The following is a 25,815-nucleotide window of genomic DNA, read 5'->3' as shown; positions in this document are numbered from 1 at the left end:
TTCATTTTACAGTATATGTTCTCATCTTCAATTGATCTACTATGTGATGAAGGGCTGTACTAACCCCTTGTCGCATGGCCTTTATGGCCTGTCATAGGACATTTGTATATAGTTTACCTATTGCTATGTTATTTCTGTTTTGTATGTATTGTTTTATTGAGTTGTGTGTTAGATGCTGTGGATCCACATTCCTGGTCTGTTCCCCCATCTTGTGTCAGGCTACAGAGCTTGTCGACCCATCCCTTTAAATAGAGGTTCACCTGTACATCACGAGGACCAGGGGTGGGGCTTATAGCATATAGCCTGGCCCTGGTGATGTAGTAGTTAGTTGGTTGAGTTTGGTCCTGTCCTGTTGCTTTTCAGCTTGTACTTCTCGAATTGGTTTCCTTTATTAAATGTGCATACTTTATTCCTACTCTGATGGTATGGTGGGTTTTTTTTTTACTTGGCAGATTACTTATACTGAGTAGTTAGTTATAAAGTAGTATGAGCAGTTCAGGTGAGGCTGAGCAAAAATCTGTGTGCTGGAGATGTTGGAAACTTTGCCCCTGAAGTGAGGTATTTCTGGCATTCAGGACTGACCAAAGAAAGAGCTGGAATGTTGGGAGTCACAAATATGGTCATAGTGCCTTACCCCAAAACATGGGTGTAAGATGGGACCCTGCATCCCACAGGATGCTTATCTATTGCAACGCCTATAAACACCCGTATAAGGAGATAAGGTGATGCCTATTGGCCAAGCCAGCATGTCTATGGAAGGCGAGTAAAGAGGAGAGCCTGAAGAAAACCCACAAGGACACAGAGAAAAAATGTGAGCTCTGCGCAGAAGGCACTAGATCCCAAGAGTGAAGCAGCAACACTTAACAGTACCTGTACCCAGGTCCGCATTGAAAAATGAAAATGATTCTTCTCGGCACAGGAGTAAAACAAAATAAATTAAAGTTCAGCTGTTAACATGACACACTGCTCCTGTACATTATTCAACATTGTGTTTTTCTGTTATACAGTCTCACAACAATTCCTGGGGAAGCTCTGCTACGATGCATGTCTGCAAAACAGAATTAAGTTGTACCTGCCTTTGCTAAACCATCAGCAGAAATACATTCAAAATGCTCTGGTCTAGTGTTGCTTCATCATCAAGGGGGTGTGAATTGGGAAGTACGGAGACCCCTTCAGATATTTGTCTAAAGCTGCGAGTTCTGTGTTTGCATCTGACACTGCTCTTCTGACACGTGGTAATAGTGGTATAAAAGGCTGATATAAAGTGCAGGATTCCTGTGCTATTACACATGCAGCTGCAGGGGTTGTTATGTAGGAGGTGATGAAGCACAAAGCGGGCTATGACTTTACAAGCATTCTGACTCCCACTGGATCAAGATAATTGCATGGTTCTCCTGCCTTTTTAGCATATCATGGATGGAGATTAACTGCTGATTTTGACTGCTCAATGGGAACATGGCCCAATTATTTGTGTGTATTTTAGGAATTGCCTATTCAGGAAAGTTTTCCAATTTTGTAAGTACAGTATTTCAATGTAGTAAGGAGAAAACGTTTGTTGTTTTAATTATGTATATTGTGATACTAGGACAGGGGTTTGCAGCACTGATCTGGGTATTCCAGTTTTCATGCCACCCGAATCCTAAATGGTTTTACCATTGCTGTACTGCCTTAATGAGCTAAAGTAAATTATACCATGGTTCTATACTGTTACGTCCCAGTGTGTGGTCTGTGTGTGTTTTTTTTATGTTCCACACTGCTGACCCTTGATTGTTCTCCCTCCCCCATTGGCCCACCATCACACCACTGTTTCAGTATGATGTCATCATCAATTAGCTATCAGCCAATCAGAACAGATCTTATTCAGCATATAACATGGAGGTTTTCTGAAGGAAGAGGCCTTTTGTTTGACTTCGGTCCTACTTGGTTTTGGTTATCGCTTTGCTTCACTTTTGGTTATTGCTTCAGCTTTGTTGGTTTGTTGTTTTGCGTGTGTGTGTGTGTGTGTGTGTGTGTGTGTGTGTGTGTGTGTGTGTGTGTGTGTGTGTGTGTGTATTTTTGTATAGCTTCGGCTTTGTTGTTTTGTTGGTTTCTGTTAGTTTCTTTGTACTTTTGTTTGTTTGTGTGTTCATCCTTGTTTTGCCATTACCTTGCCCTAACGTGTGATGTTCAACTTTTGTGTTCTTTGTACCCTGTTCCTGTTGATTACTCTCGTTTTCCCTTATTTGTATTCCTAGTTCACTTGTGTTTTTGTGTGAACTTGTGTATAAGGTTAGTTTAGGTTGTTGGGTACATTCCACACACTTAGTTGACTTTGTGTTAGTAACACTAGTTTAGTATGGGTGAGTGCCATTTGTCTTGTATGGTTTTGGCCAGTCAGGGGAGGTTAGCTAGGGTGTTGAAGACGCCGAACGTGACGACCGTGTGTTTCGGGTTTTCTTTTGCAGTCAGGTTAGCTTTCCCTCACTTTCCTAGCCAGCTGCCTTTTGTTTATTTTCTTTTCTTTGGCACCACTCTAGTTCCTTACCATTCTTATCACGCTTCCTAGTCCCTCACCAGAACCCACCTGCTTCCAGAAGAATTATCCTAAATGTTAACCCCATTACCCTAGACACTTGGGGTCGTAACATATACCATTTAAAAGCTGCTTCTGAAACCTGCAGTTCTGGTGCTCCAAACCCAATGCACCACAGCAGTGCCATTCAGCCTGTGGATTTATGATCCACTTCATTGTAGAACTTTGCTATAACTATTCCCTAAATTAGTTCTTAATTTGGAAATTCAATATCACAATTTAGGTACTGTGGGTATATATACTATACCAACAGCACCTTCATTGGTATATGCAGTAGTAAATTGTTTACCACTGGATATATAATGTATTGTGGTAATTCTGTAAATTTGTAAGAAAATCTTATCTATAAAGTACATGCCATTTAAGGAATCAGAGTTTGCTATAATCCTATAGACTATATTTCAGATTTCAAGTATGGTAGGGTCCTGTTTTTCATTCCATGTTTGATCTTAACTGCTTAATTGAATAAAATATTTCAATATGTACAAGTAATCAAATCACCTATTATATGAAGTGCTAATTAAAAAGGGAATGTAAAACCTATGGAATATTTTCCCTGAACAAATGCGGACTCTTTCAGAGCTGGGTGGTGTACTACAGATATTTCTCTCTGTGTGTTACAGTCCATGTGGTTATACACTTTTCTTTAGCCCATTATTAAATGGGGAACATTGAAATAATGTAATTGTTCTTCTTTTCACCATCTTCAACACGTTTTCTATGTATTATTAATCATTAGAGTTATTGAGAACTGAAAAAAGGTGTAGCACTAAATGACCTATTCTCCAGTCTGGCATTTCTCATTTTAAGACACCAAAAAACCAAGATTGTGACCCTTAAGACCCAAGATTTATGATCACCAATCCAAACCAAATAAAATCGCAGTAATATGGCTCCATTTGTAATAACATGGACAAAAACAAAAATACTTTTTCCATATCTTTAAGTCACTGATAGTTAACAGTTCTCAAGCATAAAACTTTGAGAATGTTAAAAATAAGCAAATGCTCACTTTTTATGTTTCTCTTTAAAAAATTAAAATACCTCACAAAATGGGAAACTAAATATCTAATAAAGTTCAAAGTTAATCTGTGGAGACTGGAACATAAAAGCTATTGACTTGCTCAGTACATATCTCCTGTACCCTGCAAAGTTGGCACTTTTAAATATTCAAGTTGCATTTTTAGACATCAAAAAGCTTGTTGTTATGGTAGAATAGTGCTGACAGACATCTCATGAATGCTATTTAGCTAGTACTTCATGATAGACTGGCTTGTGGTAATGAGTTATGCACATTTGGGAAGTTCGAGAAGCATTTATCATTGGCAACCAGTTTGACTTTTGCAAGAGCTATTACATGAATTTATAGCTGCAGCTGGAGATCAATTGAAATAAACTTTAAGCAAGAGTGAATGCTAAATATGTCTACTGGAACAGAAAAAGGTCTGTTTTCTACTTGATAAAGTACTTATATAAACTTGTAATACAGCACAGTAATTTATTTTAAATAACGATTTCATTAAAATCTTTGTGTCTGAGGAATTCAGGAGGAATCTCCATGGAATAATGCTGATAACACAGATGTGAAAGTGTTGTCACATTATGGCAATAAAACACTCTCTTTTGGGATTTTGGATGATTATGTGTTAGCAGTACTTTAAAAAGCTCTATATAGAGATTCACTACGCATTTCTTCCTAGAAATACAGATAGCAGAAGAAGAGCACTTCACTAATATTTCTTCATTGAAGTGTCCTTTTTGCAATATGCATATAGACCTACAGCAAACTAAAATCTAAATGATCTTAAAAGAAATTCAGCAATGTATTCTCCTAACAAGAGCTCTGAGATAAGTTGAAACTGCTTATCAAATGTTCAAAAAAAGATGAATCCCTAATGCAAGAAATTGTATATGGCCAATAAAGTGATCTTATCATCGTTAAATGATTTTATAGGTGAAACAGCTGTAGATGACTGGGATGTGAAGTTTTCAGGCTTGAGTTTTGAATGACATGCTCCTGAAACTGTAATAATTGCTTTTGAAATGAATGTTTTTGTCATGCTTAAGTACACAATCCCACCTAGATACTTTTTTATTAATATTTTAAGTAATGCAGATGGATATTTAATGCCAAAATAATACTTGTCCACAAATCTGTAAAACACTACGAACATAACCAAACGGGCAAAGAGACACTGAAAGCAATAAGCAGTTTAGTCGATATATGAATTTAAGAAGAGCTTATCTGGCATCATAATTATTCAAGTTTTGTGTTTTTTACTTGCAAACTGAGTATGGTCACCATAATGTAGGTTAGAAGACACATCACATGATGAAATATAACCACTACATCTGAGGATGCAGATGAAGTACTGTGTAATGTAAGTAAGGTAAGTGAAGTACTGTATAGCCACTTCTTTGTTTTACAAATGTTTATATTGCAATGAAGAACGAAGACCAGCAATTCTAAAGATCTAAGAGTAGGTGGAAACATCATCCTTTTAATTCAATTTTTATTAATGTTGCATGCTTCTATAATTGCTTAAATGTGACCTGCATCAGGGTAATTGAATCTTTAAGGTAGAACAATAAGGCTTGGCTTGTCCTATTGCCAAATAGATGTGGAGCCACAATGAAACAAATCTTTTAAATTTGCAGTTTCAAAACTAACAGGTCATTTGACTTGTAGAGTCAAGACAATTAAAGCCCCGAGGTTGATTTTTAGAGTAGTTTTCTCCATGTCCTCTCAGCCTCAGCTTGCTATTCACCAAAATTTGCACCCGGAGGACGAAATGTGACTGAAGAAAAGTGCTGATTGTTCCTCACCTCTGGATTTTTGTTTTTCAGAGTGCAAGTCGAATTTTATGTGAATGAAAACACCTTCAAGGAGAGACTGAAGCTTTTCTTTATTAAAAACCAAAGATCAAGTGAGTACCTGGTCTTGTTTTGTGTTGTCCTGTGAATCATGCATGTCGATAATAGATCTCGTCTCATCTATAGGGAAATAAGTGAAGGACCCATATTCAGTGAGGTTCATTAAACAAGCTAAAAACCCACTGATCATGTCGGAGGTACTGTAGCTGATTCAGTTTTCTGCACTCAATGAAGTTATATCTGAATTGATAGAAATAGGTGTAATACTGTGGTGACCATGTAAAGCTGTATTCATGTTACCCTTTTTGATGGCTGTCGTGTCCCTTTTGCAGTGGCAAAATTATAAAATGGGTTGGAAAACACCGGCACTGTGATAAGCTGAGGAGGGTTGTGATCCGCCTTGTAATAATTGTACCGCCAATAGTTAAAACAAGTCCCACCAAATAATACCAAACAGGGGCATCACAGCCATTTAAGAGGTTTAACATCATCACACTTCAGCAACAAACAGCCTCTAACAATCTACCCCACTGAAAAAACTGTGCTCAGTATATACTGAATACATTTGTGAAAATGTGTGACAGATAGTTAATATAGTCATAAACTGGGAGAAATATTCAGTATCCCCATATACAGGGCCTATAAAAAGTATACCCCCCCTTGGACTTTTCACATTTTATGGTGTTACAGCATGGAACCATGATGTATTTAACTGAGAATTTTTCCCACTCATCAACACAATGTACAGTACTTTATAATGTCAAAGTGGGAAAAAAAATCCAGCCATTTTAGTAAATTAATTAAAAATAGAAACAGAAAATAATTGAATGCATAAGTATTCGCCCCCTTGCTTTGACACACCTAAATTACCTCTGAAGTAACCACCTCTCTTCCCAGGGCCATCACCAGAGCAATTCGAATGGGTGGACGTTTGGTTTTAACCTGGGGGACCTGGTTTGAGCACTAGTTTGAGATGCGTAACTCTACAGATGATGCTCTGTGTTTTCATTCGTCATGACAGAAAAAGAAAATTTGATTGAAATGGTAGATTAGTTACATAAATATTTTTCAATATTTCTAAAAAAAATAAACTAAAACATTTCTTTCCACTTTATTCGAAAATTCTTTTGGGGGGGGGGCACGTTAGTCCACATGGGGGGGGGCACTGCCCCCTAATACCTCCCCCCCTCCCTTAGCGACGGCTGTGTCTCTTCTCCAAGTCACAGAATTACTTGACTGGAGTCCACCTGTGTGCGGTTGAGGTGTTTCACATGATTTCAGAATAAATACACCTGTGTCTGGGAGCTTCCCCACTTAGTGCTTTTCCAAGGAAACACTACACCATGAAGACCAAGGAAACTTCCAAGCAGATCTGAGACCAGGTTTCTTGGAATAATACCAGTCAGGGCTAGGATATAAGAAAATTTCCAAGGCATTGAACATACCTCGAAGCACAGTGAAGTTCATCAATAAAAAAGGTGAGAAAATTTGGAACAACGGTGAATTTGCCCGGAACTGGCCGTCCTCCAAAACTGAGTGTCCGGGCAAGAACAGCCGTAGTAAGGGAGGCCACCAAGAGGCCTACGGCAACTCTAAAGGAGTTGCAGTCCTCCGTGACAGAGATGGGAGAAACTGTGCATGAGACAATAATAGCACACACACTTCACAAATCTGGCTTGTACAGAAAGGTGGCAAGAAGAAAGCCTTTGTTGAAAAAAACTCAAATCACATCTCGGCTGGAGTTTGCCCAATTTGGAGGAAGAATCTATGGTCTGATGAGACCAAAATTGAATTTTGGGACCTCAATGCTAAGCGCTATGTTTGGCGCAAACCTAATCACACCGAGAACACCATCCCTACAGTGAAGCTTGGTAGTGGCAGCATCATGCTTTGGGGATGCTTCTTTGTGGCAGGGACTGGAATACCCATAAAGAACGAAGAAAATGGATGAACGAAAGAATGAAAATGGATGTACAGAAAAATCCTGGAAGAAAACGTGCTGCAATCCACAAGAGCACTGGGACTTGGAAGATGACTCATCTTCCAACAGGACAATGACCTGAAACATACAGCAAAAGCCACACTGGAGTAGCTTAAAATAAAAAAGGTTAATGTCCTGGAGTGGCCTAGTCAAAGCCCAGGCCTTAATCCAATTGAGCATCTGTGGAATTACTTAAATTGCTGTTCACAGACAGTCCCCATCCAATTTGATGGAGCTTGAGCCTTTTTGCCAAGAAGAATGGGCAAAAATTCTAGTGTCAAGATGTGAAACGCTGATAGAGACATACGTAAAGAGACTCACAGCTGTAATTGCTGCCTGAGGCGGTCTTACCAAGTATTAACTCTGTGGGGGGGGGGGATGAATACTTATGTATTCAATTATTTTCTGCTTTTTTATTTTTAATTAATTTAGTAAAAATGTCTGGACTTTTTTTTCACTTTGACATTATAGAGTACTTTGTGTTGACGAGTGGCAAACATTCTCAGTTAAATACATCATGGTTTCATGCTGTAACACAATAAAATGTGAAAAAGTCCAAAGGCGGTGAATGCTTTTTATAGGCACCGTACATGTTTCATTTGTGCATAATGTATTATTTCTAAATAATTTATAATGGCTTGAAATAATAATGCCTTTCTGCTCCCCTTGGGCCTGCAGTTATTGTATTGTGTGTTGTTTTTCTACTTACGTTGGTAAAAATGAAAGCAACCTCTTTATATGCTGTCGCTAAGACCCTTGGGAAAGTTTTTGGAAAAGTCAGCACGGTGAAGAGAGCAGAATGGAGGAAATCTGGATACTGGCAGGACTATGTGGACGTGGTCCAAGTTCCAAAGAACTCTTTTTTTTGTGTCAAAATCTAAATTACCTGTCATGCTTGTCGTGCCCTGCTGTGGGATAATCTTGAGAGAGAGGGATAATTTTAAGGTAAAGGCAAGACAGTGTCGCTGAAACCTGAAAGTAGTACGGCTGTGACATTGGCAAGCTGATGGGTCATGTTTTCAGTCTTGTAGTTATGGTATGATGGTATGCTTAATCCGTCAGCTCTGACAACTTTTAAAAGCTTTGTTGTTGTGCTCTAAAAAACGCTGATAAGCTCAAAACATTCACTCTTCAAATTGCTCCTTTAGGGATGATAACAATTTAATTGGGTACTGTATGTAGGCTTTGAAGTGGAATAATTTCAAATTCTATTTGGTGACCTGTGTCAAGGGGCCAGTCTGTAAATATGCAATAAACAGGGTGCGGTAAAGCATAGCAAATCAGTGCTTTCAAATTAAAAGAAGGTGATGTGTAACGTTGGACACGTCTTGAAATTGTGTGGTAGATACATGCTGCATTACACAACATGTAGCTCTCAGGAAGGCCTCAGGGAAAAGTCACAAAAAAATAAAAAATCGTATGGGATTTATTTTCACCACATCTGTTTGGCTGAAGTGCTTTTTAAAATTGCTTTTCTGTCCAATGCACATTGTTGATATCGGTTAAAGGTGTCCTGATGTGATAGAACCTTTAAGCGAAACCCAGCTGATGGCCTCCAGGATGCACAACCTTATTCAGCCCCCTGAATTAATTTGTAGCCCCCAATGATAACAATTTGGGCCCCACAAAGCTGTTTCAGGGAAAAGGATAATAAAAGATCCAATTTCAGCTAGAATCTCCCAGGGCATCTTGGAATCAATAGGAACCGGGCTAGTCTGGGATGAGATGGCTGTTGGGGAAAAATAAAGGTTGTGCCTTTAAGCTGACCTGTCAGATGCAAGCTGAGAAATATCCTAATGAAAGACCTCCTCTGTGTGCATTAGTAATCCAAATAACGCCAACTTATTAATGGTCCGAGGGTTTTTTTTTCTTTAGATGTCTCCTTTGCTGTCATTATCCCTTTCAGAGACATGACTCTTAAGACTTTTAACTGCTTTACAAGGAAAAAAAGAGAGAACAAACTGGATGGCAGGGTTTTAAAGAAATATGTTTAAAATCTGGAGAAAGACTTAATTCATTGATTAAAAACATGAAAGCACGTTAATCAACAAGATTGACTGCTTTAGAAATGCATGACTAAAAGGACCACCTTAGGACTTTGAAGCACACAAGGTAATGAAATTGAAAAGGTCCTGTAGCCTTTGGGAACAGAAGATGCATGACTCCTGTGTAAGTAAGGACAGTTTTAATGTGCTGTTCATGCAGGAAAAACACTATTGAAAATGGTGCACTGGCCTCTGTGTGCACCTCTTGAAGATAGGTAGGAACATCTTTGAAAAAATAGATTCTGTGAGGAAACGCAGAGGGCTTAGTCTTCTAGATAAGGACCTGCGTTAGCCCTGTCTGCAGTGATTACAGAGATTGGACTGTTTTCTCTGTTACACTAAGCTCTGACCTTCCATTATACACTTGAAGCAATTGCTCTGTTAGCCAGATCCAGTAAATAATGTATATTGTTGTTACTGTATGTTTACAGCATGGAGATAGTGGTGCTGTACTGTATATTTCATGTAAAGTAAAATGATATGCAGTCAGCATTTTATATATATATATGTCTAAGACTTTTGAAGCACTGTTTGTATAAAACTTTTTATGATGTTATATACCTTAAGTACTAGTTATACTCTATATGTTGAGTTATGTTTGTCTATATGTATGAGTATAGACAATTCATTTAAAGTCTCCACTAGAGGTTTCTACTGTTCCAGCAATTTTGGGGTTAATATAATATAGTATAATTTTAGGGTTAATGTGGGATAAGAAGAAACTAAGCTTGTCATTTAGCAATTTTCACCATGGATCAGAATCTTAACTTATGATAAACTATATATCAACAGCCAATGCATTGTACAGTAGTAGCTGATCCTTCACATTTGGCAATCAAATCTATGTCACTCATTCTTGGGTTTGTCTGTTCATTGACATTGTTTGATCCTCTGTACACATCCATGAAGGAAAAAGGTCTTTGATTTAGTCTTTGATTTAATTTTAAAAAAACAAGAGAGTGTATTAGATGTAATGTGAATGTATGTACTGTATTTGTGACACACAGAGACCAAAAGAAGGAAGAATAGATTAAATGAATACATTAAATTCTTTTAAGAAGGGCAAACCAAGACCAGACCTTATTTTTCAGTAGTATGCTGCCTGGAATCCTGAAAAACTAGCCGCAATAAAGCAGTCAAACACAACCAGCAGAATTTTTTTCAATAATTTATAAGTTTCAAATTAAAATAGTCAGTAAAAATTCCCTTATGAAATGCCAGATTTGCCAAATCTGCTCACTTGGTTTTAGATGTACGGGTACTACTTAGCAGTTTGAATGTATGTTTTCTGTGTAAAATATACTTATCTACTGCACCAAATAGGTAATTCACACCTACTGTACATTTCCCATATGTACTTTAACTGTTGCCACTAATTCACATAAAAACCCCTTAGTGGTGAGCAGACCTCATTGTTTAGATTGAGAAGTCTGACTTCAAACCAGAAAGAAGTGAGATGTCCTGCAGATGTGTGTGGGTGGATAATTCACAGAGCAAAATGAGAAAAAATAGATAAGCAGCAGCACTCATTTCAGATCAGGCAATAACATTCTGAAGCGGTTGTCCAGACTTCAAAACATGACTTAATTTTAATGATCGTGACTAATGAATAATAATATACAGATTTTAGTTTGGAGCCCGCCTGGTGCTTCAGTGAGTCCGGAGCTCCATCTAGTCGAAATTTGTTGCCATAGCATCAACACGACAAAGTCAGAACTGAGAAGGAAAGTTCGAAAGAGAGCACAGGGGATTCCTGATCCAAAGGGCACATTGTATTATACAGACAGGTAAAAGGAACGCATTAGTCTTGAGAGAGAGAAGTTACAAGGACAATTTATACTAAAGTAGTTCAGGTGGGTGGCTGTGTTAGCATGCTTAGGCTGCAAAGGAACAAGTAATAGGTTTATTCCATGCTGAAAAGAGAAGAAAGAAAACACAACGTTTCGGCTGTGAAGGCTCCACGAAAGGCTCTACAGAGAAGGTACCCGAAGAAGGCTCCACAGCCGAAACGCTGTTTTCTTCCTTCTCTTTTCAGCATGGAATAAACAATTTATACTACAATACTTTATAGTATTTAAGTTTGTCAAAACATGAAAATTGTTGAAAAAGTTAATCTCGGCAAAAGTGTGAAACAAGTGAAAAATAAGACAAAGGACATTTAGCACTTACGTGGCGGTAGTTTTGACTGAATTTACACGCCTTCTGTACTTTTTGCACCCTGAGTGCAAATCTTCTCATCTTTTGTAAATGTAAACAACCAGCAAACTATTAAAATTGAACACTATAGTAAGCATGTTCCAGTCCAAAAATCTTTTCTCCTTCTGCTATAACTCTTTAAAATACATTTGATGGCACCTGTGATGAGTTTTATGTGTTTTTTCAGTTGTGTGTCCTTTTAATTGTTAGATCTAATTGTGAATAAATGCTACACAGTTATCTGGACATGGAAAAGAAAGCTGTCCTTTAAATCACATTGTACTGAGTCAAAGAGGTCAAAACCATAAAACATTCCCAGTATTTAATTTCTCTGTGTTTTATTTACTTGCATACCTCTTCATCTTCTAAGACTGTGCACAAATGTAACATGCATCATTTCATGAAAATGATTCACCTTTTCAAGTCATCAACACTTCTCATTTTTAGATAACCTGAATTTTTCTCAATAGGCTCACGAAATATGCAATCTTTCTTAAATTGTAATCCTGCTTAGCAAATACTGTATGTGTTCTAACATATCTCAAAGTATGCACTGTATACTGTAAATGGACCATTTTGTTTAAAGTACTAAGTTATAATAATAGTTTTGCACTATTACTGTATATCAGCTCAATCTTCTGGATACAATGACAAAGTATTGGACAAGCTATTAGGTGAGGGATTTCACAAAATCATTTTTACCATGTTACAGTAATGTCTATCAACAATGAGGGTTTATTGTTCGGTATAAGAAGTTATTAATTTACCATATACTGTGCAATGTTTTCACTATTTAAGCAGCTAGTTTAGACCATAATGTGCCTTTGTACTTCTTAGTATTATTAAGGTTTTATTTGTGAGAGAAATAAGCTTTGGGTCATAAAAATTACATTCTATTATATCTATAAAATGTGACATTGTCAGATTCATGGACTTGAAGTAAGAAAAAGACTTTCAGTAGTGTTTTTTTTTTCAATTAAGTGGAATTGGATTAGATCCCAGTTGGGTAGCAGAACAATTAGAACATACTGATTTATTTTAACTTTCTTAAGCCACACTTTTATATGGCTTCCACTTATTATTGCATCTTCATTCCAGTTTACAGATTAATTAAAATTACCGTCACAGACTAATGCCAAAATGCTTGTTCATTCAGAACATACTGTTAGGGAACTTGGTTAAGTCTTAATGCAGCCAGTGGAGAAATGGGTGTTGGGAACGCACAGATGTTTGAGTACTGTTCATTAAAAACCTAATGTAATTCAGGAGTGCACTATCTGTTGAATTTATTTTTTCAATTGTATCATGTACAGTATAGCTACATTAATACTTCTTAATCTTCTTATTTAAAGTCACTACAAATGCCAGTGTACAAAAGTACACTCCTGCTGAAAAACCTCGGTGCTCCTGTTAAGTTGTTCTCATGGGGCAATGTCTTCCTTCCACAAGATATATTTCAATTGTAGGAAAGCTTATTTTTGTGTGCACTATAGGTGTCTAATATTGTCGTGTTGAGAATGCTAATAATAACTTAGATTATAAATAAGTGATCTCTTGTATATTCTTGGCTTTGTTTCCCTATTTCCCTACCTTCTGAAATTGTGCACAAGATTTACAGAACAGGACTGTAGACCTGTAGACCACTGTGATGAGGAAAACTTACTTGATTTTTCTTTTTTTATGTTTGTTTTGTCTTCACCACCACGTTTCTGGGGGTAATGATAGGGGTTACAAAGTAGTCGGGGAGATGAATTGCTTTAAGGAACATCATCAAATACAGTACAGCTCCTTTTTGGTTTTAGAAGTTTCATTGGTTTAAATCCAAAGAAGTGGAAATGGACCATTTGTGTCACATTGAAATATCTAAATGGATCATTTAACAGGCTTTCGATTTTCTTGTCCCTGATCATCCCAAAGCAGGCAGGGTCAATCTTTCTGAGTACATGGTGGCAGTACTGCGCCAACATACAGTAGCACAATTACTGTAGGATTTGATCTGTCAAAATTCTCTGAGATTATTCTCACAACTCAAGCGTCTGCAGATTTGTCAGCAAATTCATTTCTCTGCCATTGGTGGTCAGATCAGATTTCATGTAGGGTTATAAATGTGTGCAAGGAAATGTGGACTCTATAAGAGTCCAAGGTTTTAAGCTTTAAGTGGAGGAATTGAGCTGGCCCTGGCAGAGGCCTTCTGAAGGTCTGAGGCTTCTCTGACTCTGGGTTTGTCGCTGTTTCAGGTTTGAGAATTCGACTATTCAACTTCTCTCTAAAGCTGCTCACCTGTCTGCTCTACATCATACGAGTTTTATTAGATCACCCGGCAGAAATCAGTGGATGGTAAGGGGAATTTTTTTCTTGAAAACATCACCAGTGGTTTGGACATTTAACTGAAAATGTTATACTGTGCCAATTATCAGATTTAAATCACTCAGTAATAATATTCATGGCATTCAAAAAGTTTTAGGGTATACCTAGAAGAACGTTTGTGTAATCTGTACTTTGATATTATTTCTTGAATGTAAGTGGAGCATATATAGACATAGATGTGTCATTGATATAATTAATAATGTTATAGCGTCAATTGTTATTTCTTGTTGTTTGTTGCAGCGATAATTGGTTTACTTCTCCAATCAGTCAATCAATCAAAGTTTATTTATCAAATGCACAACAATACAGCATGCAGTAGTAGTTGCAGGCAATGAAATGTCTTTTCTGCGTGCTCACCGGGGGGTTTAAAATCACACAATGTTTTAAAATCACACAAAGTTACAAAATAAGGTTACATAATAATACATAATAGTGCGATAGAAATTGAATAAAATAAACTCAGACAGAGCTCAATATAAATAGAGCTGCTATGTGTCCAGGGTGTATGCAATACATTATGTCGAAGTAGTGCAGTATGCCGAATACAATGAAAACTGTATGTCCATGTAGCCATTACGGGTGATTTGCTGAAGGTTCTGCAGCTTGGCTATTTAGCAGTCTTATTGCCGGTCCTTCAGCAAATCACCTGAAATGGCTACATGGACATACAGTTTTCATACGCTAATAGTTAATTAGCATAGTTTCCAATTGCTAATTAGCAGTATGTGCAGTCATAGGGAGGAAATTTGCAACGTTGTTTTACTAAAACCTTTTTTTTTTAAGTAAACACCAGTGGCTTTACATGCTATGGCCTGTAAGACTTTTTCTGTTTTCGATACTATTTCACTTATGCTTTATTGATAATCTTTTTTTCTCCTGCTCCCGTCATCAGTTATTTTTTTATTATATATTTGCTCAATTTGGAATTACCCGATTGGAATTGCGTCTTCGTATCTAAGATCACAGCAACATCCTCTGTACCCGCACTGTGAAGAAGGAAGAAGTGTAGACAAATTCTTTCTACCCTCTCATCCAAGAAGCCAGTCATGTTTTATAAGCATGGCAGTGATGCATCCCTCTTTCACATTAACACAAGCCTGCAGGCACCCAGGGAGTCACCCTAAGAGAGCCCACACTGACTAATCTCTGCCCTAGAAGGGCTGCACTGATTCTGTGCCACTGAATTGAGGAATTGCCTTATGAAGCCCTGGTATGGCCTTATGCCTGTTGCCTGCTGGGATAGGCTCCTCTATGACCCTAAATTGGATGAACTGGTTCACAAAAAGTTGGATGCTTGGATTCTTGAGGAATTCTGCTCCACTAGATCACAGAGCACAGAGATCACAGAGCTCAGCCAGTGGAGCCAGTGTCTTTACTGGTTAAACAACTCAGAAACTGACACTGCTGGAAATCGTAACTGTGTAGACATTACTGCTTTGCTATCTGACATTTTTTGCTACTTCTTCTTCTTCTTCATCTTCTTCTTCTTCGTCTTCTTCTTCACAGCCTTAGTCCCAGACTGTCCTGGGGTCAGCTGCTTTGCTTGCTCTTCTCCACTTGTCTCTGTCGAGCACATCTTCCTCACTCACTTCACATACCTCCATATCTTTTCTCACACAATCTATCCATCTCTTTCTAGGCCTGCCTCTTCCCTGTTACCTTCCACCTCAAATTCCATTACCCTCTTTGTTACTTCCTCAACGTCCCTCCTCATGATATGTCCATACCACCGTAACCTCGCCTCTCGCATCTTCTCAACTACATCCACCACCCTACATCGTCTACGGATTTCTTCATTTCTGATCTTATCCTTCATTGAAATCTGCAGAATCCATCTCAACATCCTCATTTCAGTTCTTCTCATCAAGTTCTCTTCCCTCTTTCCAACTGCCAAGCATTCAGCTCCATATAGTAGTACAGGTCTAATCACAGTCTTGTACATTTTGCACTTTAACTTTCTAGGAATTTTCCTGTCACAGATTATTCCAGTTATTTCTCTCCACTTGTTCCATCCAGCTTTCACTCTTTGTTTTACTGCCTCCAGTGTTTCTCCTCCCTTTACCAGTTTCGATCCAAGGTATTTAAAGCCATCAACCTGTTTCAGTTTTCCTCCATTTGTCACCTCAACATTGGTCATAGTATCTCCTCTTCTCTCCATTACCATTATTTCAGATTTTTCTGCATTCATTTTCAGTCCACCCTTTTCCAGACTCCTCTGCCATTTGAACACTTTCTCCTGTAGTTCTACTTCTGAATCTGCCATCAAGTGTCCTTATGACAACAATGCTGGAGGAGGACCTGAAATGACTTCAAGAGTGAGACAACTTGGAAAGAATTAATATTCTGTGTCCACTGGTGCTGTAATGCAGTAATTGCAATGAAACCAAGCATTAAATTGACTGTGCTCAGTTTGATCCTCTCCTGTTTGGTCCTTTTATGTAGATCAATAATGAAAGCTCAAAGTATGCAGCAATGATCATACAGCTAAAATGTACTGCTAAGAAAACTAAAGCTTTATCCACACAAAAGGTTAAATGTAATAGAAATTCAAGATAATACCAATTAATGTTCCATCATTGCTAATTGTAATCCAGTAGCACTCCCAAAATGTGGTAAGGCCAATCTAAAGCCTTTGAGTTAGATGCAGAATTCTGCAGCAATAGTAGTGCAATACTGTTCTGTTGGGGCTTCTTATTTCATTTCCATTTTGATTGTAGGACTGGGAGTGGGCATTCATTTAGCAAGGTCTGTTGACATGATGTGTTATTTCTGAACATGTGTACTAAAGGAGTTATTGACCTTTGCTGTAGCATTGATTTTTTTAAAGGTTTTTCTGAGCATTTGACCTCAAAAAGACAAACAATATGGTTTTAGAAGACAACATAGCATCCACTTTACTTAGAGAAAGTACAATAAGAAGGTTACCAGATGTTCAGATTTCACAAGCTGCCAACAACAGAAAGGACGCTTTTGGTTGGCATAGAAACCACACTAAATTATGTTGCTTATTCTCTCTGGGGTGTGTGTAAGGGCCATAACATTATTCTCAGAATGATTTTGTTTTTTTCTTCCTTAGTAATGTTAATGAGAATTGCCACAGCCCAAATAGCACTGAAGGTTCACAAGAAATCAACTGGTAAGACAATTTCTTCATACTGGTGAATGCCGTTTGTATATCAAAGATGTGTGATAAATGAAAGCCAATAAATATTGCACTGGAATATAAATAGATGGAAATAGTGTCCGTATATTTCCTGTGATTCAGTAATAATGGCCAAATCAGGCAAGAAAATGAGAAAACATAGGACAATCTTGGGTGACAAATCTCCTAGAAAATGTATATGTATATATATGTATTTCAACAAGAGGTCATTTGTCTGCTTTCCATTTTTCCAAGAAAACAATACTGCCTCTGTTCCCACTTTCTTTGGAATATTCCTCACCAGTTTTCACATCAGTCAATGGCTGTATTTTTGGCACACTTTCTGCATTTTACAAACCATGGTTCGGCCACTTTTTTGCATGATTCCCTGTGATAGGCTGCACCTGCAGTGAATGGTTGTCCGGGATCTGATTTTGACTTTCAGCACTACTTTTTGGGTTATGCTGAAGTAGATTTTGAAGCAATTTTGTTCCCATTGCTGTAGACGGGGGTAGTGCCAGACCCTTTCTGAGGTTTACCTTTAAATGAGGTGAAACCACAAAGATAATGCTATCTTTCGTGTTATGTCTACACTTTTAGTACCAATATGCTTTCTTCTTTCTTATATGCAGTTAAGCTATGTGCCCTCTCCCTTTAAGTCAAAGTAACTTGTGTAATAAAAAACATTTTTTTTTCTCATGGTTTGTTTTCTATGTTTACAAATCATAATCCCCACAGAGCAGAATAAAGTTGTGATGAGAAGCTTGTGTTGATATTGAAATATAAAACTGAACAAATTTGACACCTGACACTACTTTAACACGGATAATTGTTTTACTCAGTACATGTTAATCCCTTCAGATGTACTCCCAAGATGTGCGTGTATTTAGGTACAAACTGAACTGTTGTAATTAATTTTAGCTGGGCTTATCTTACAGTATTCATCTTATCTTGAGTTAGAGATGTACGAAATCGCAGACACTGCAGTTACTTTTTCTTACAGGCATGTCATATTCTGGGTAAACAGAAGAGTGCCAGTGTGGGCAATACAGGTGAGTGATAAATAAAGTTTAGACTAATCGAAGCATTAAGACTGGCCTAAATACAAAAGGGCATATTCATTTTATCACAATCAATCCATGTATATGTATTGTAGGCATCCTATTAATCTTCAGTAATGAATTCTTCCCAAGCCAAATCAAATTATTTATTTGATTACATTCAAGAATATATTCTTGTGACCAGAATGTACAGAAGCCAGCCCGACAAAACATTAGTCATATGATATACAGTATATTATATAGAGAAAATGGTTTGAGTGTCAGGGTGCTGGCTGCCAGTTAATGAATAAAAAAGGAAGAAGAAAGAAGAAAAACACAACGTTCATCTTCCCCACCCTTCGGCCTCTCATTCACCTCTCTCTCTCTCTCTTTCCCCCACACTTCTGAAGAGGCTCCACATCTTCCTTTCCATATGCATATACCTTCATGTACTTTTAATTTTGGAGAGAGGAGACATACAGTATTAACATCAGTGTAGAAGCATTCTCTTAGGTTGAAAATGAAGAGGTAAATAAATCAATGAGCTTCGTTGCCAGTAACTGCTTCCCAGAGACGCAAGCATTCATTCTGAAACATTCTCCAGTTTAATATTTCATTGACAAAGGCAGCCAGCCAAATTAAAAAGGAGGGAGGTTAATGAAAAGCTGCAGTAAATATTTTGTGAATAACATAAGTTAGAACTGAAGTCCTTTCTGCTGAGAAGATCAATTAAATGAAAGATCAGTTATATTACACTAAATGTTGTAGGTTCCCAGCAATTTGCACCTGCCAGGATTTATATGGGCATGCATTATGTATTAATGTGAATGGCAATTTGCCTTGTAATTAGTGCATATTTTATAACGAGATATGAAATGAGAAAATGAGTTTGCCAACGTTTACTTTAGTAATGAGTCATATCTCTATCGAGGTTATTGTCTTCTGGAACTTGAAAAGAAGGGTACTGTGAGTTATTATTGCAATTAAATATGCACACTGTCTTTATACTGAAGAAAGCTAATGTCTCTACAAAGATTTTACATGACCTTTTATAAACTTAAAAAATATATATTTTGAACATTAACTGTGGCTCATTAACTGTGTATTATGCTGAGGTTGTATTTGTAATTGTTGTATGGTTTTATTCATGAATCGATTTCGAGGATTAAAGGGCTTAAGAAGTAGAGAGAAGTAGCAAATTCCCCTGATCCTCGGGAAATCATTTTTTTCTACCAGTAAAACTTTTAAATGATCTTTTGAGTTTCTTTGATTGGGCATCCTTTCTGAAGACCAATTGAGTTTTTGATGAGGCATGTCTCTTCAATCTTATTTTTAATATCATATCCTACTTGTCCTTGTCATATCCTAGGTTATCGTTGCCTTAATAAGTTTTTTAGAGGCTATGCTTCTCACATATCTAAGCTATAAGGTAAGGCTTCTAAGCTTTTAATTTTATAGGTTACTGAATGATTTCATTGTGTCTGTTGTATTTAAGTTAATTGAAAATATAAAGCTGTGTACTGTGTACAGTATGTGATTATAATATGTTTTGCGTTGATTGCTATGGTAGATTTTATTTACTTTATTTTGTGTAAAGCTTATTGCTAATATCTGTGTAATTGTGAGGTCAGACAAGTTTGTGTTGTGTATTTTAGCCAGGCACTGGAAAAAATCCTGAAAACGAACCACAAATGATAAGTCTTGTTAAGCAAATATAACTATATTTATTTGTTTTTAAAGGGAAACATTTGGGAGCAGATCTTTCAAATATCCTTCATTTTAGAGATGATCAACACTGTCCCTTTTATAATTACAGTAAGTGGATGTGCTGCCATTCTGTGTATGAGTGTCTCAGGCAGGTTGGAAAACAACAGGCTGTCTTGTTGTTCTGTTCTGTCTGCACGAGGAGAGCACAAGAAGACACCTCTACCCTCCTAAATGAGAGGTTGTCAGTAACATAAACTGTTAATGTCCATTGGTTTGTATGTGAAAGGCAAAACAATCGAGCATTCAAAATAGTGGAGAGTGGAGAGTTGTATACAATTCCTGTGAACATGAACTACACTATGTGAGATGTCATGTATAGTTTTATTGTGATTAGGACATTTGTTTACCAGTTTATGCAAATAATAAATTGGGCAGCTTTGATACTACATGTATTTAATGGCAAATTGTTCTTCTGCCTTTAGCCATGCTAGCCTGTTACTTGTAGCGTTCAGTTAGTAGATCACCTCCAACTCCTGCATTTCCATACAGAGGCAAAATATAAAGTATGCAAAGGAACAAGTAATAGGTTTATTCCATGCTGAAAAAAAAGAAAAAAAAGGTTCACACACCTGAAGAAGGCTCCACGGCCGAAACGTTGTGTTTTCTTTTTTCTTTTTTCTTTTTTTTTCAGCATGGAATAAACCTATTACTTGTTCCTTTGCAGCCTACGCATGCTGACGCAGCTACCCACCTGAACAAATATACAGTATGCCTTATATGGCATATAGAGGCCTTATATGATGTACAGTACATATATTTCACCAAGTACAGCAGCAAGTAATTTACATGCATACTGTAAATCTTTTGGCCAAAAGAGCTCCAAGGTTTATCACAACAGCAATTTTTTTTTTTACATTACAAGTAATAAGACTTGAACACATTCTAAAGTATAATAGAAAGAATATCGAGTAAAGAAACTACAGCAATGCTTTTATTAAGTACAGTGTTTCTGTGTTTGAAGAGAAAAGTTACCTGTGGCTTGTATGTACTGTAACAATAGATAATTTTGGGGTTTATAAATACATATCGTAAACAGTGGTACTCATTTTACATAAGAATTACAAACACATGCAGTGTAAAATGTTGCTTTTACACATTAAAAAGTTTAGTTTGATCACGTATATATCTATTTTTTTCAGATATTCTGGCCTCCATTGAGGAACATCTTTATTCCAGTGTTTTTGAACTGCTGGCTGGCCAAATGTGCACTGGAGAACATGATAGTAAGTTGGTTTGTTTTCTAAGCTGTACGTGGAAAAAGACACAATTGAACTTTTGTCGAAACATGTTTACATGAGTGTGTGAATAATATTTTGGGGTAACTGGCTTTTTTCAAACTACTTTAAAAAACTAATCTTTTTAAAATATATCTCTGACTCTTGCCAGATGAATGGAAAATCAGAATTTACAGTATATAGCTTGTAGAGTTGGACTCAACCACTCTTACATAAATATAAAGGTTTTGTGATAGACCCCCTCCCTTCCCAAACACACGTCATTGGCCCAAACATATTATTATTAATATTATAAGCAAAACATATTTCAATGTTTAAGCTGTGTTTGCCTAAAAGAGCAAATGCACCTTATCCCAGCAAGAATTAATGAGCTCCATATTTGCAGTTTTTATCCATCAAACTTTAAAAACTTCATTCTTGCCCACGACACTCCCATATGAACAGTCTTAGACTGTGGACCAAACATGCAGCACCAAACTTGGGTTACTCTGCAACAGTAACAAACATAGCTCCTGTATAAGCAATACTTTATTAATTTTTCATATCTTTGAGTTTTCCAAAATTCTGGATGGATGTCTGAAGGCAAACCACTTGACAAAAAACTGGACTGTACAGACTATAGTATATGTGGTTTTCCTAAATCTGTTGGTTATAATTACTCATATGTTAGGAGTTACAATACCCATTATTTCTTTGTTTAAGTTTAGTCCTTCTACTTTTGTGATTAGGCTTTCAGGCAATAATAACACAGCTTCCTTTGTCATAGATAAAATTATAGTTCATGCATGCTGGTTGAACCACCTCAAGCAGTCATACACCGTATGGGACCTGAATGATCCTTGAATTTTCCTTTCCTTTTGCATATCCTATTATGAGTATTCCATGACAGCTGTGTGAGTTCCCACCTCATTTCCTCTCCTCACGTGCAACTGTAAGGAATTGATTCACAGGACCAGGTTGTGCCACAGTGTGCAGCAGATGATAATCTCAGCTGCAACCACAACAGAGAGTCACCAAGAAGAGCCACAACAGAATAAGACAGGACAGATAAATTAAATATCAGTGTACTCCAGTTCTTACTATCAGACTGTATACCTGCTGGTTAATTTATTCAGTCAGGCAATATGAAAAGCTTTGTGAATTAGATCAGGCCTTCAGTTGTACAGTGTTGCCTTGTCAGTGATTGCCTTGATTTTGTCAAATGTGTAATTAGTGGGGCAGCATGGTGGCACAGTGTTTAACTTTGCTGCCTCTCAGTGCTAAGGCATTTGTATAACCTCCCCGTGTTTGCATGGATTTCCTCCGGGTTTTCCAGTTTCCTCCTGTACTCCAAATTTATACTGATAGGCTTCTGGGAAAATTGTCCCTGGTTTAAGTGCGTACATGTTTGTGTCTATGTGTGCCCTGCAATGGACTGGCATACTGACTGTCCAGGGTGCCCCCCATTGCTTGTCAGGTTAGGCTCCAACTTCCCCCATCACCCTGTACTGGATAAAGCAGTTGAGAAAATGGATGTAATTTGTGCAGCATGGAGTTGCGGTTAGGGCTCTGTCCACATGCTGAAAATCTTTGAGGTCCTTAACAAGATGCTTTAGCCTTCTTGCTCCAGTAAACCCTGTAGATGGGTCCTACATCACTGTGGGTTTATCTGTCATGGACTCCTGCCTGTTTCCCATCCAGTAGAGAGTCCTGTGTTCTCAGCCTGTGGACCATTACAAAACCCTGCAGATTTGGCTCTGTAAGCCACTGGATTGCGATGACCTTAACCCAAACTAGATCTATTTCAAATCTACATTTTTTTTTCATGGAGTACAATAAGTATTGGACAGGTGAAAATCCACTTATATAATGAGAGCCATTAGAAGTGCAACAAACACATATCGGAACCAATAGCATTTGTTGCACTTTAAATGCCTCTCAGTATATCTCAGATAAAAATGTGCCCGTCTAAAGTTGGGGATTTCCCAATCAACATCCTGGTGCTCATTTATCAACACATTGTTATTTCAGAACGATTTGCACAGAGCCATTCAGAGGACACAGTCTGCCATGTTTAATCAGGTCCTTATTCTCATCTGCACACTGCTCTGCCTGGTGTTTACAGGGTAAGCTTACTTCCATTCCCTCTGCAGTTCTGTACGTAGAGTCGGGACAGAATTCCAATACAATACAATGCTTTGTTCATCCACTGATGATGAGTGCTTAAGGACATGAGGATTACGTATTTGATTTTTTCCTTGTAGCAGAATCAAAATTCATTTTTTCTCCTTGTGTACAGTATGTCCAGAAATACCATAAAAAGAACAGGAGGTTGTGTTTGCACTGAACTCTAGGAATACTGTACATTTTGAAACTTAAAATCTTGGTGTTTAATCACCAGCTTATGGCATTGTATAAAAACTGATGTCTAAAGCAATATCTGACTTATATGAGAATCAAATTAAAGAACAGCAGTCTCCCATGTCATCCATCAAAACCTGTCACAAATCATTTTCTATTTTAGTTTTGAGCAGGAACTCCCGTTGAGCCAGCAGGGTGCTAACAAGCACAGAGAGATGCGCGTGACTGAAACCAGCTATGATGTATTTGGTATTATGTGCAGGTGCTACCTGAGACATAACACAAAAGAAGAATTTCTTTGTTTTTTTTTATTTTTCATCTTCAGGACATGTGGGATCCAGCATCTGGAAAGAGCTGGGAAAAACCTTTCTCTGTTCAACTCGTTCTATTTCTGCATCGTCACGTTCTCTACTGTGGGCTATGGCGACGTTACTCCTCGGATCTGGCCCTCCCAGCTGCTTGTTGTCATCATGATCTGCGTGGCTCTCGTAGTGCTGCCACTACAGGTGGGAGAGCAGTGTTCTGTCTAAGCTGGCTCAGGGTTTGAGCATTTTTTTTCCTGTGGAATTGGATGGGTGACTTTATCCCTGCTGAAATTTGTGCCAACAGTTGTTTTGCTATTTTGCATCACAACGCCTGGTCATACCCTCCCAAACTGGAAACTTTCAAGCCACAGAAATTTCAAAAGTGTGTATTATCAATGGTCAGTAAAGTGATTTCAGAATATGCAACATAATAGTAATAATAATTGCTTACACTTATATAGTGCTTTTCTGGACACTCCACTCAAAGCGCTTTACAGGTAATGGACCACCACCAATGTGCAGCATCCACCTGGATGATGCGACGGCAGCCATAGTGCGCCAGAACGCTCCCCACACATCAGCTCTCAGTGGGGAGGAGAGCAGAGTAATGAAGCCAATTCAAACATATTTGACTCAGATTATAACAGGTAGATGGGACTTGATTATTGTCAGATATAACAGATTAATTTACCCACTTTAAGCTTTACAGCTTTACAATGTGCTGCAGGAGGAATGGTGGAAAATGTAGTTTAAATGTGCTTTTTTCTCAATTTTTCCCCGCAATTCTGTCATTTCTTCCATTTTAACCAGACTGTGAAAGTATGTTTTTCTTTAAAAATGAAACGGCACTGACTTCTCTCCACCTGTGAGTAGTCTTGCAATGTGTTGGATGATGGAGCCACACTCTGATCTTGCAGTTTGAAGAGCTGGTGTACTTGTGGATGGAGAGGCAGAAATCGGGTGGTAATTATAGCCGTCACCGAGCTCAGACGGAGAAACACGTGGTCCTGTGCGTCAGTTCTCTGAAAATTGACCTTCTGATGGATTTTCTTAATGAATTCTATGCACATCCACGGCTTCAGGTAAGAATGCAGTGGCAAATTGAAAAATTCCTTCTTTTCGTATCGTCATCCTTTAGCTAACAGCAGAAAAGGAGTGAAGTCAAATGTACTTAAAAAGTACATTTTTTTTTCTTTGTGAACAGTTTGGTGAAATCTGCTATTTTGGCATTAGAAAAACATTATTCTGTGGTCTACATACTGTAGAATAAATTATTTAAATTATATAACCAATACTGTAGGTCATTATTATTGTACATAATGTGTTATCTTAAATGTGTTTAATTGAAATGTCTGCGGAATTTTACAGTAGTTTGTTATTAATTTGTTTCAGCTGTTAAAAAAATCAGTCTCTTTAAAATAAAATGTTCTTGATCAGATGAGCTGAGGCTTAAAATGAAATTATCACCTGTCCAAGTGCACAAATGGAATTTTTAAGTGTGCAATCAACCATTTTTTAAACTGTTTTTTTTTCTTGTCAAAAGACCAGGAGAATTGTACTACTGTAGCTTTGTTCACAAACAAATTTCCTGGCGATCTTGAATAAAATACACAGGAACTGCTAAGTGCAGAGATACAGATTGTGTCTTTTGGGTTTCTCTAACTTATCTTATTTGAAGCGTTAGTTTTCAACTTGATTTAAGTTTATGAACTGCTTTGGAAATGCTTAATTCCACCGACAAGTTTCATCTGGAAACTTCATTGACTGTACCTGTAAATCTGTTTTTTTTTTAAGTAACTTGAAAGAGTTCACTTTATAAAAAGTGGAGATTAAGATGGGAGAATTATTTATTTAACTATGGCTTCTGTTACACTCAGTTGACATAGGAGATAGCTTTGTTTCAAAGATGGTATTGAGCCATACTGGGACCAGTGGTGTTTTCTCATTGGAG

At 37.5% G+C, this 25,815-nt stretch overlaps 1 protein-coding gene across 1 annotated transcript in view; it reads left to right on the top strand.

Moving 5' to 3' along the window:
• Positions 1 to 25,815, top strand: part of LOC148816177 (potassium channel subfamily T member 1-like) — a 127,651-nt gene that overhangs the window by 61,513 nt on the left and 40,323 nt on the right. Inside the window, exons 3-12 of the mRNA XM_088940735.1 lie at positions 5,420 to 5,499; positions 13,906 to 14,005; positions 17,112 to 17,171; positions 18,181 to 18,229; positions 19,587 to 19,646; positions 19,958 to 20,032; positions 21,124 to 21,207; positions 23,230 to 23,324; positions 23,885 to 24,065; positions 24,782 to 24,946. Coding sequence (XP_088796861.1) covers positions 5,420 to 5,499; positions 13,906 to 14,005; positions 17,112 to 17,171; positions 18,181 to 18,229; positions 19,587 to 19,646; positions 19,958 to 20,032; positions 21,124 to 21,207; positions 23,230 to 23,324; positions 23,885 to 24,065; positions 24,782 to 24,946 — 949 coding nt within the window. The remainder of the gene's footprint in view (positions 1 to 5,419; positions 5,500 to 13,905; positions 14,006 to 17,111; positions 17,172 to 18,180; positions 18,230 to 19,586; positions 19,647 to 19,957; positions 20,033 to 21,123; positions 21,208 to 23,229; positions 23,325 to 23,884; positions 24,066 to 24,781; positions 24,947 to 25,815) is intronic.

Source organism: Atractosteus spatula, chromosome 23, assembly GCF_055471065.1.
Source record: "Atractosteus spatula isolate fAtrSpa1 chromosome 23, fAtrSpa1.hap1, whole genome shotgun sequence".
Lineage (NCBI taxonomy): Eukaryota > Metazoa > Chordata > Actinopteri > Semionotiformes > Lepisosteidae > Atractosteus > Atractosteus spatula.
The sequence above is the reverse complement of the archived record's forward strand: the minus strand, read 5'-3'. Positions and strand labels throughout refer to the sequence as shown.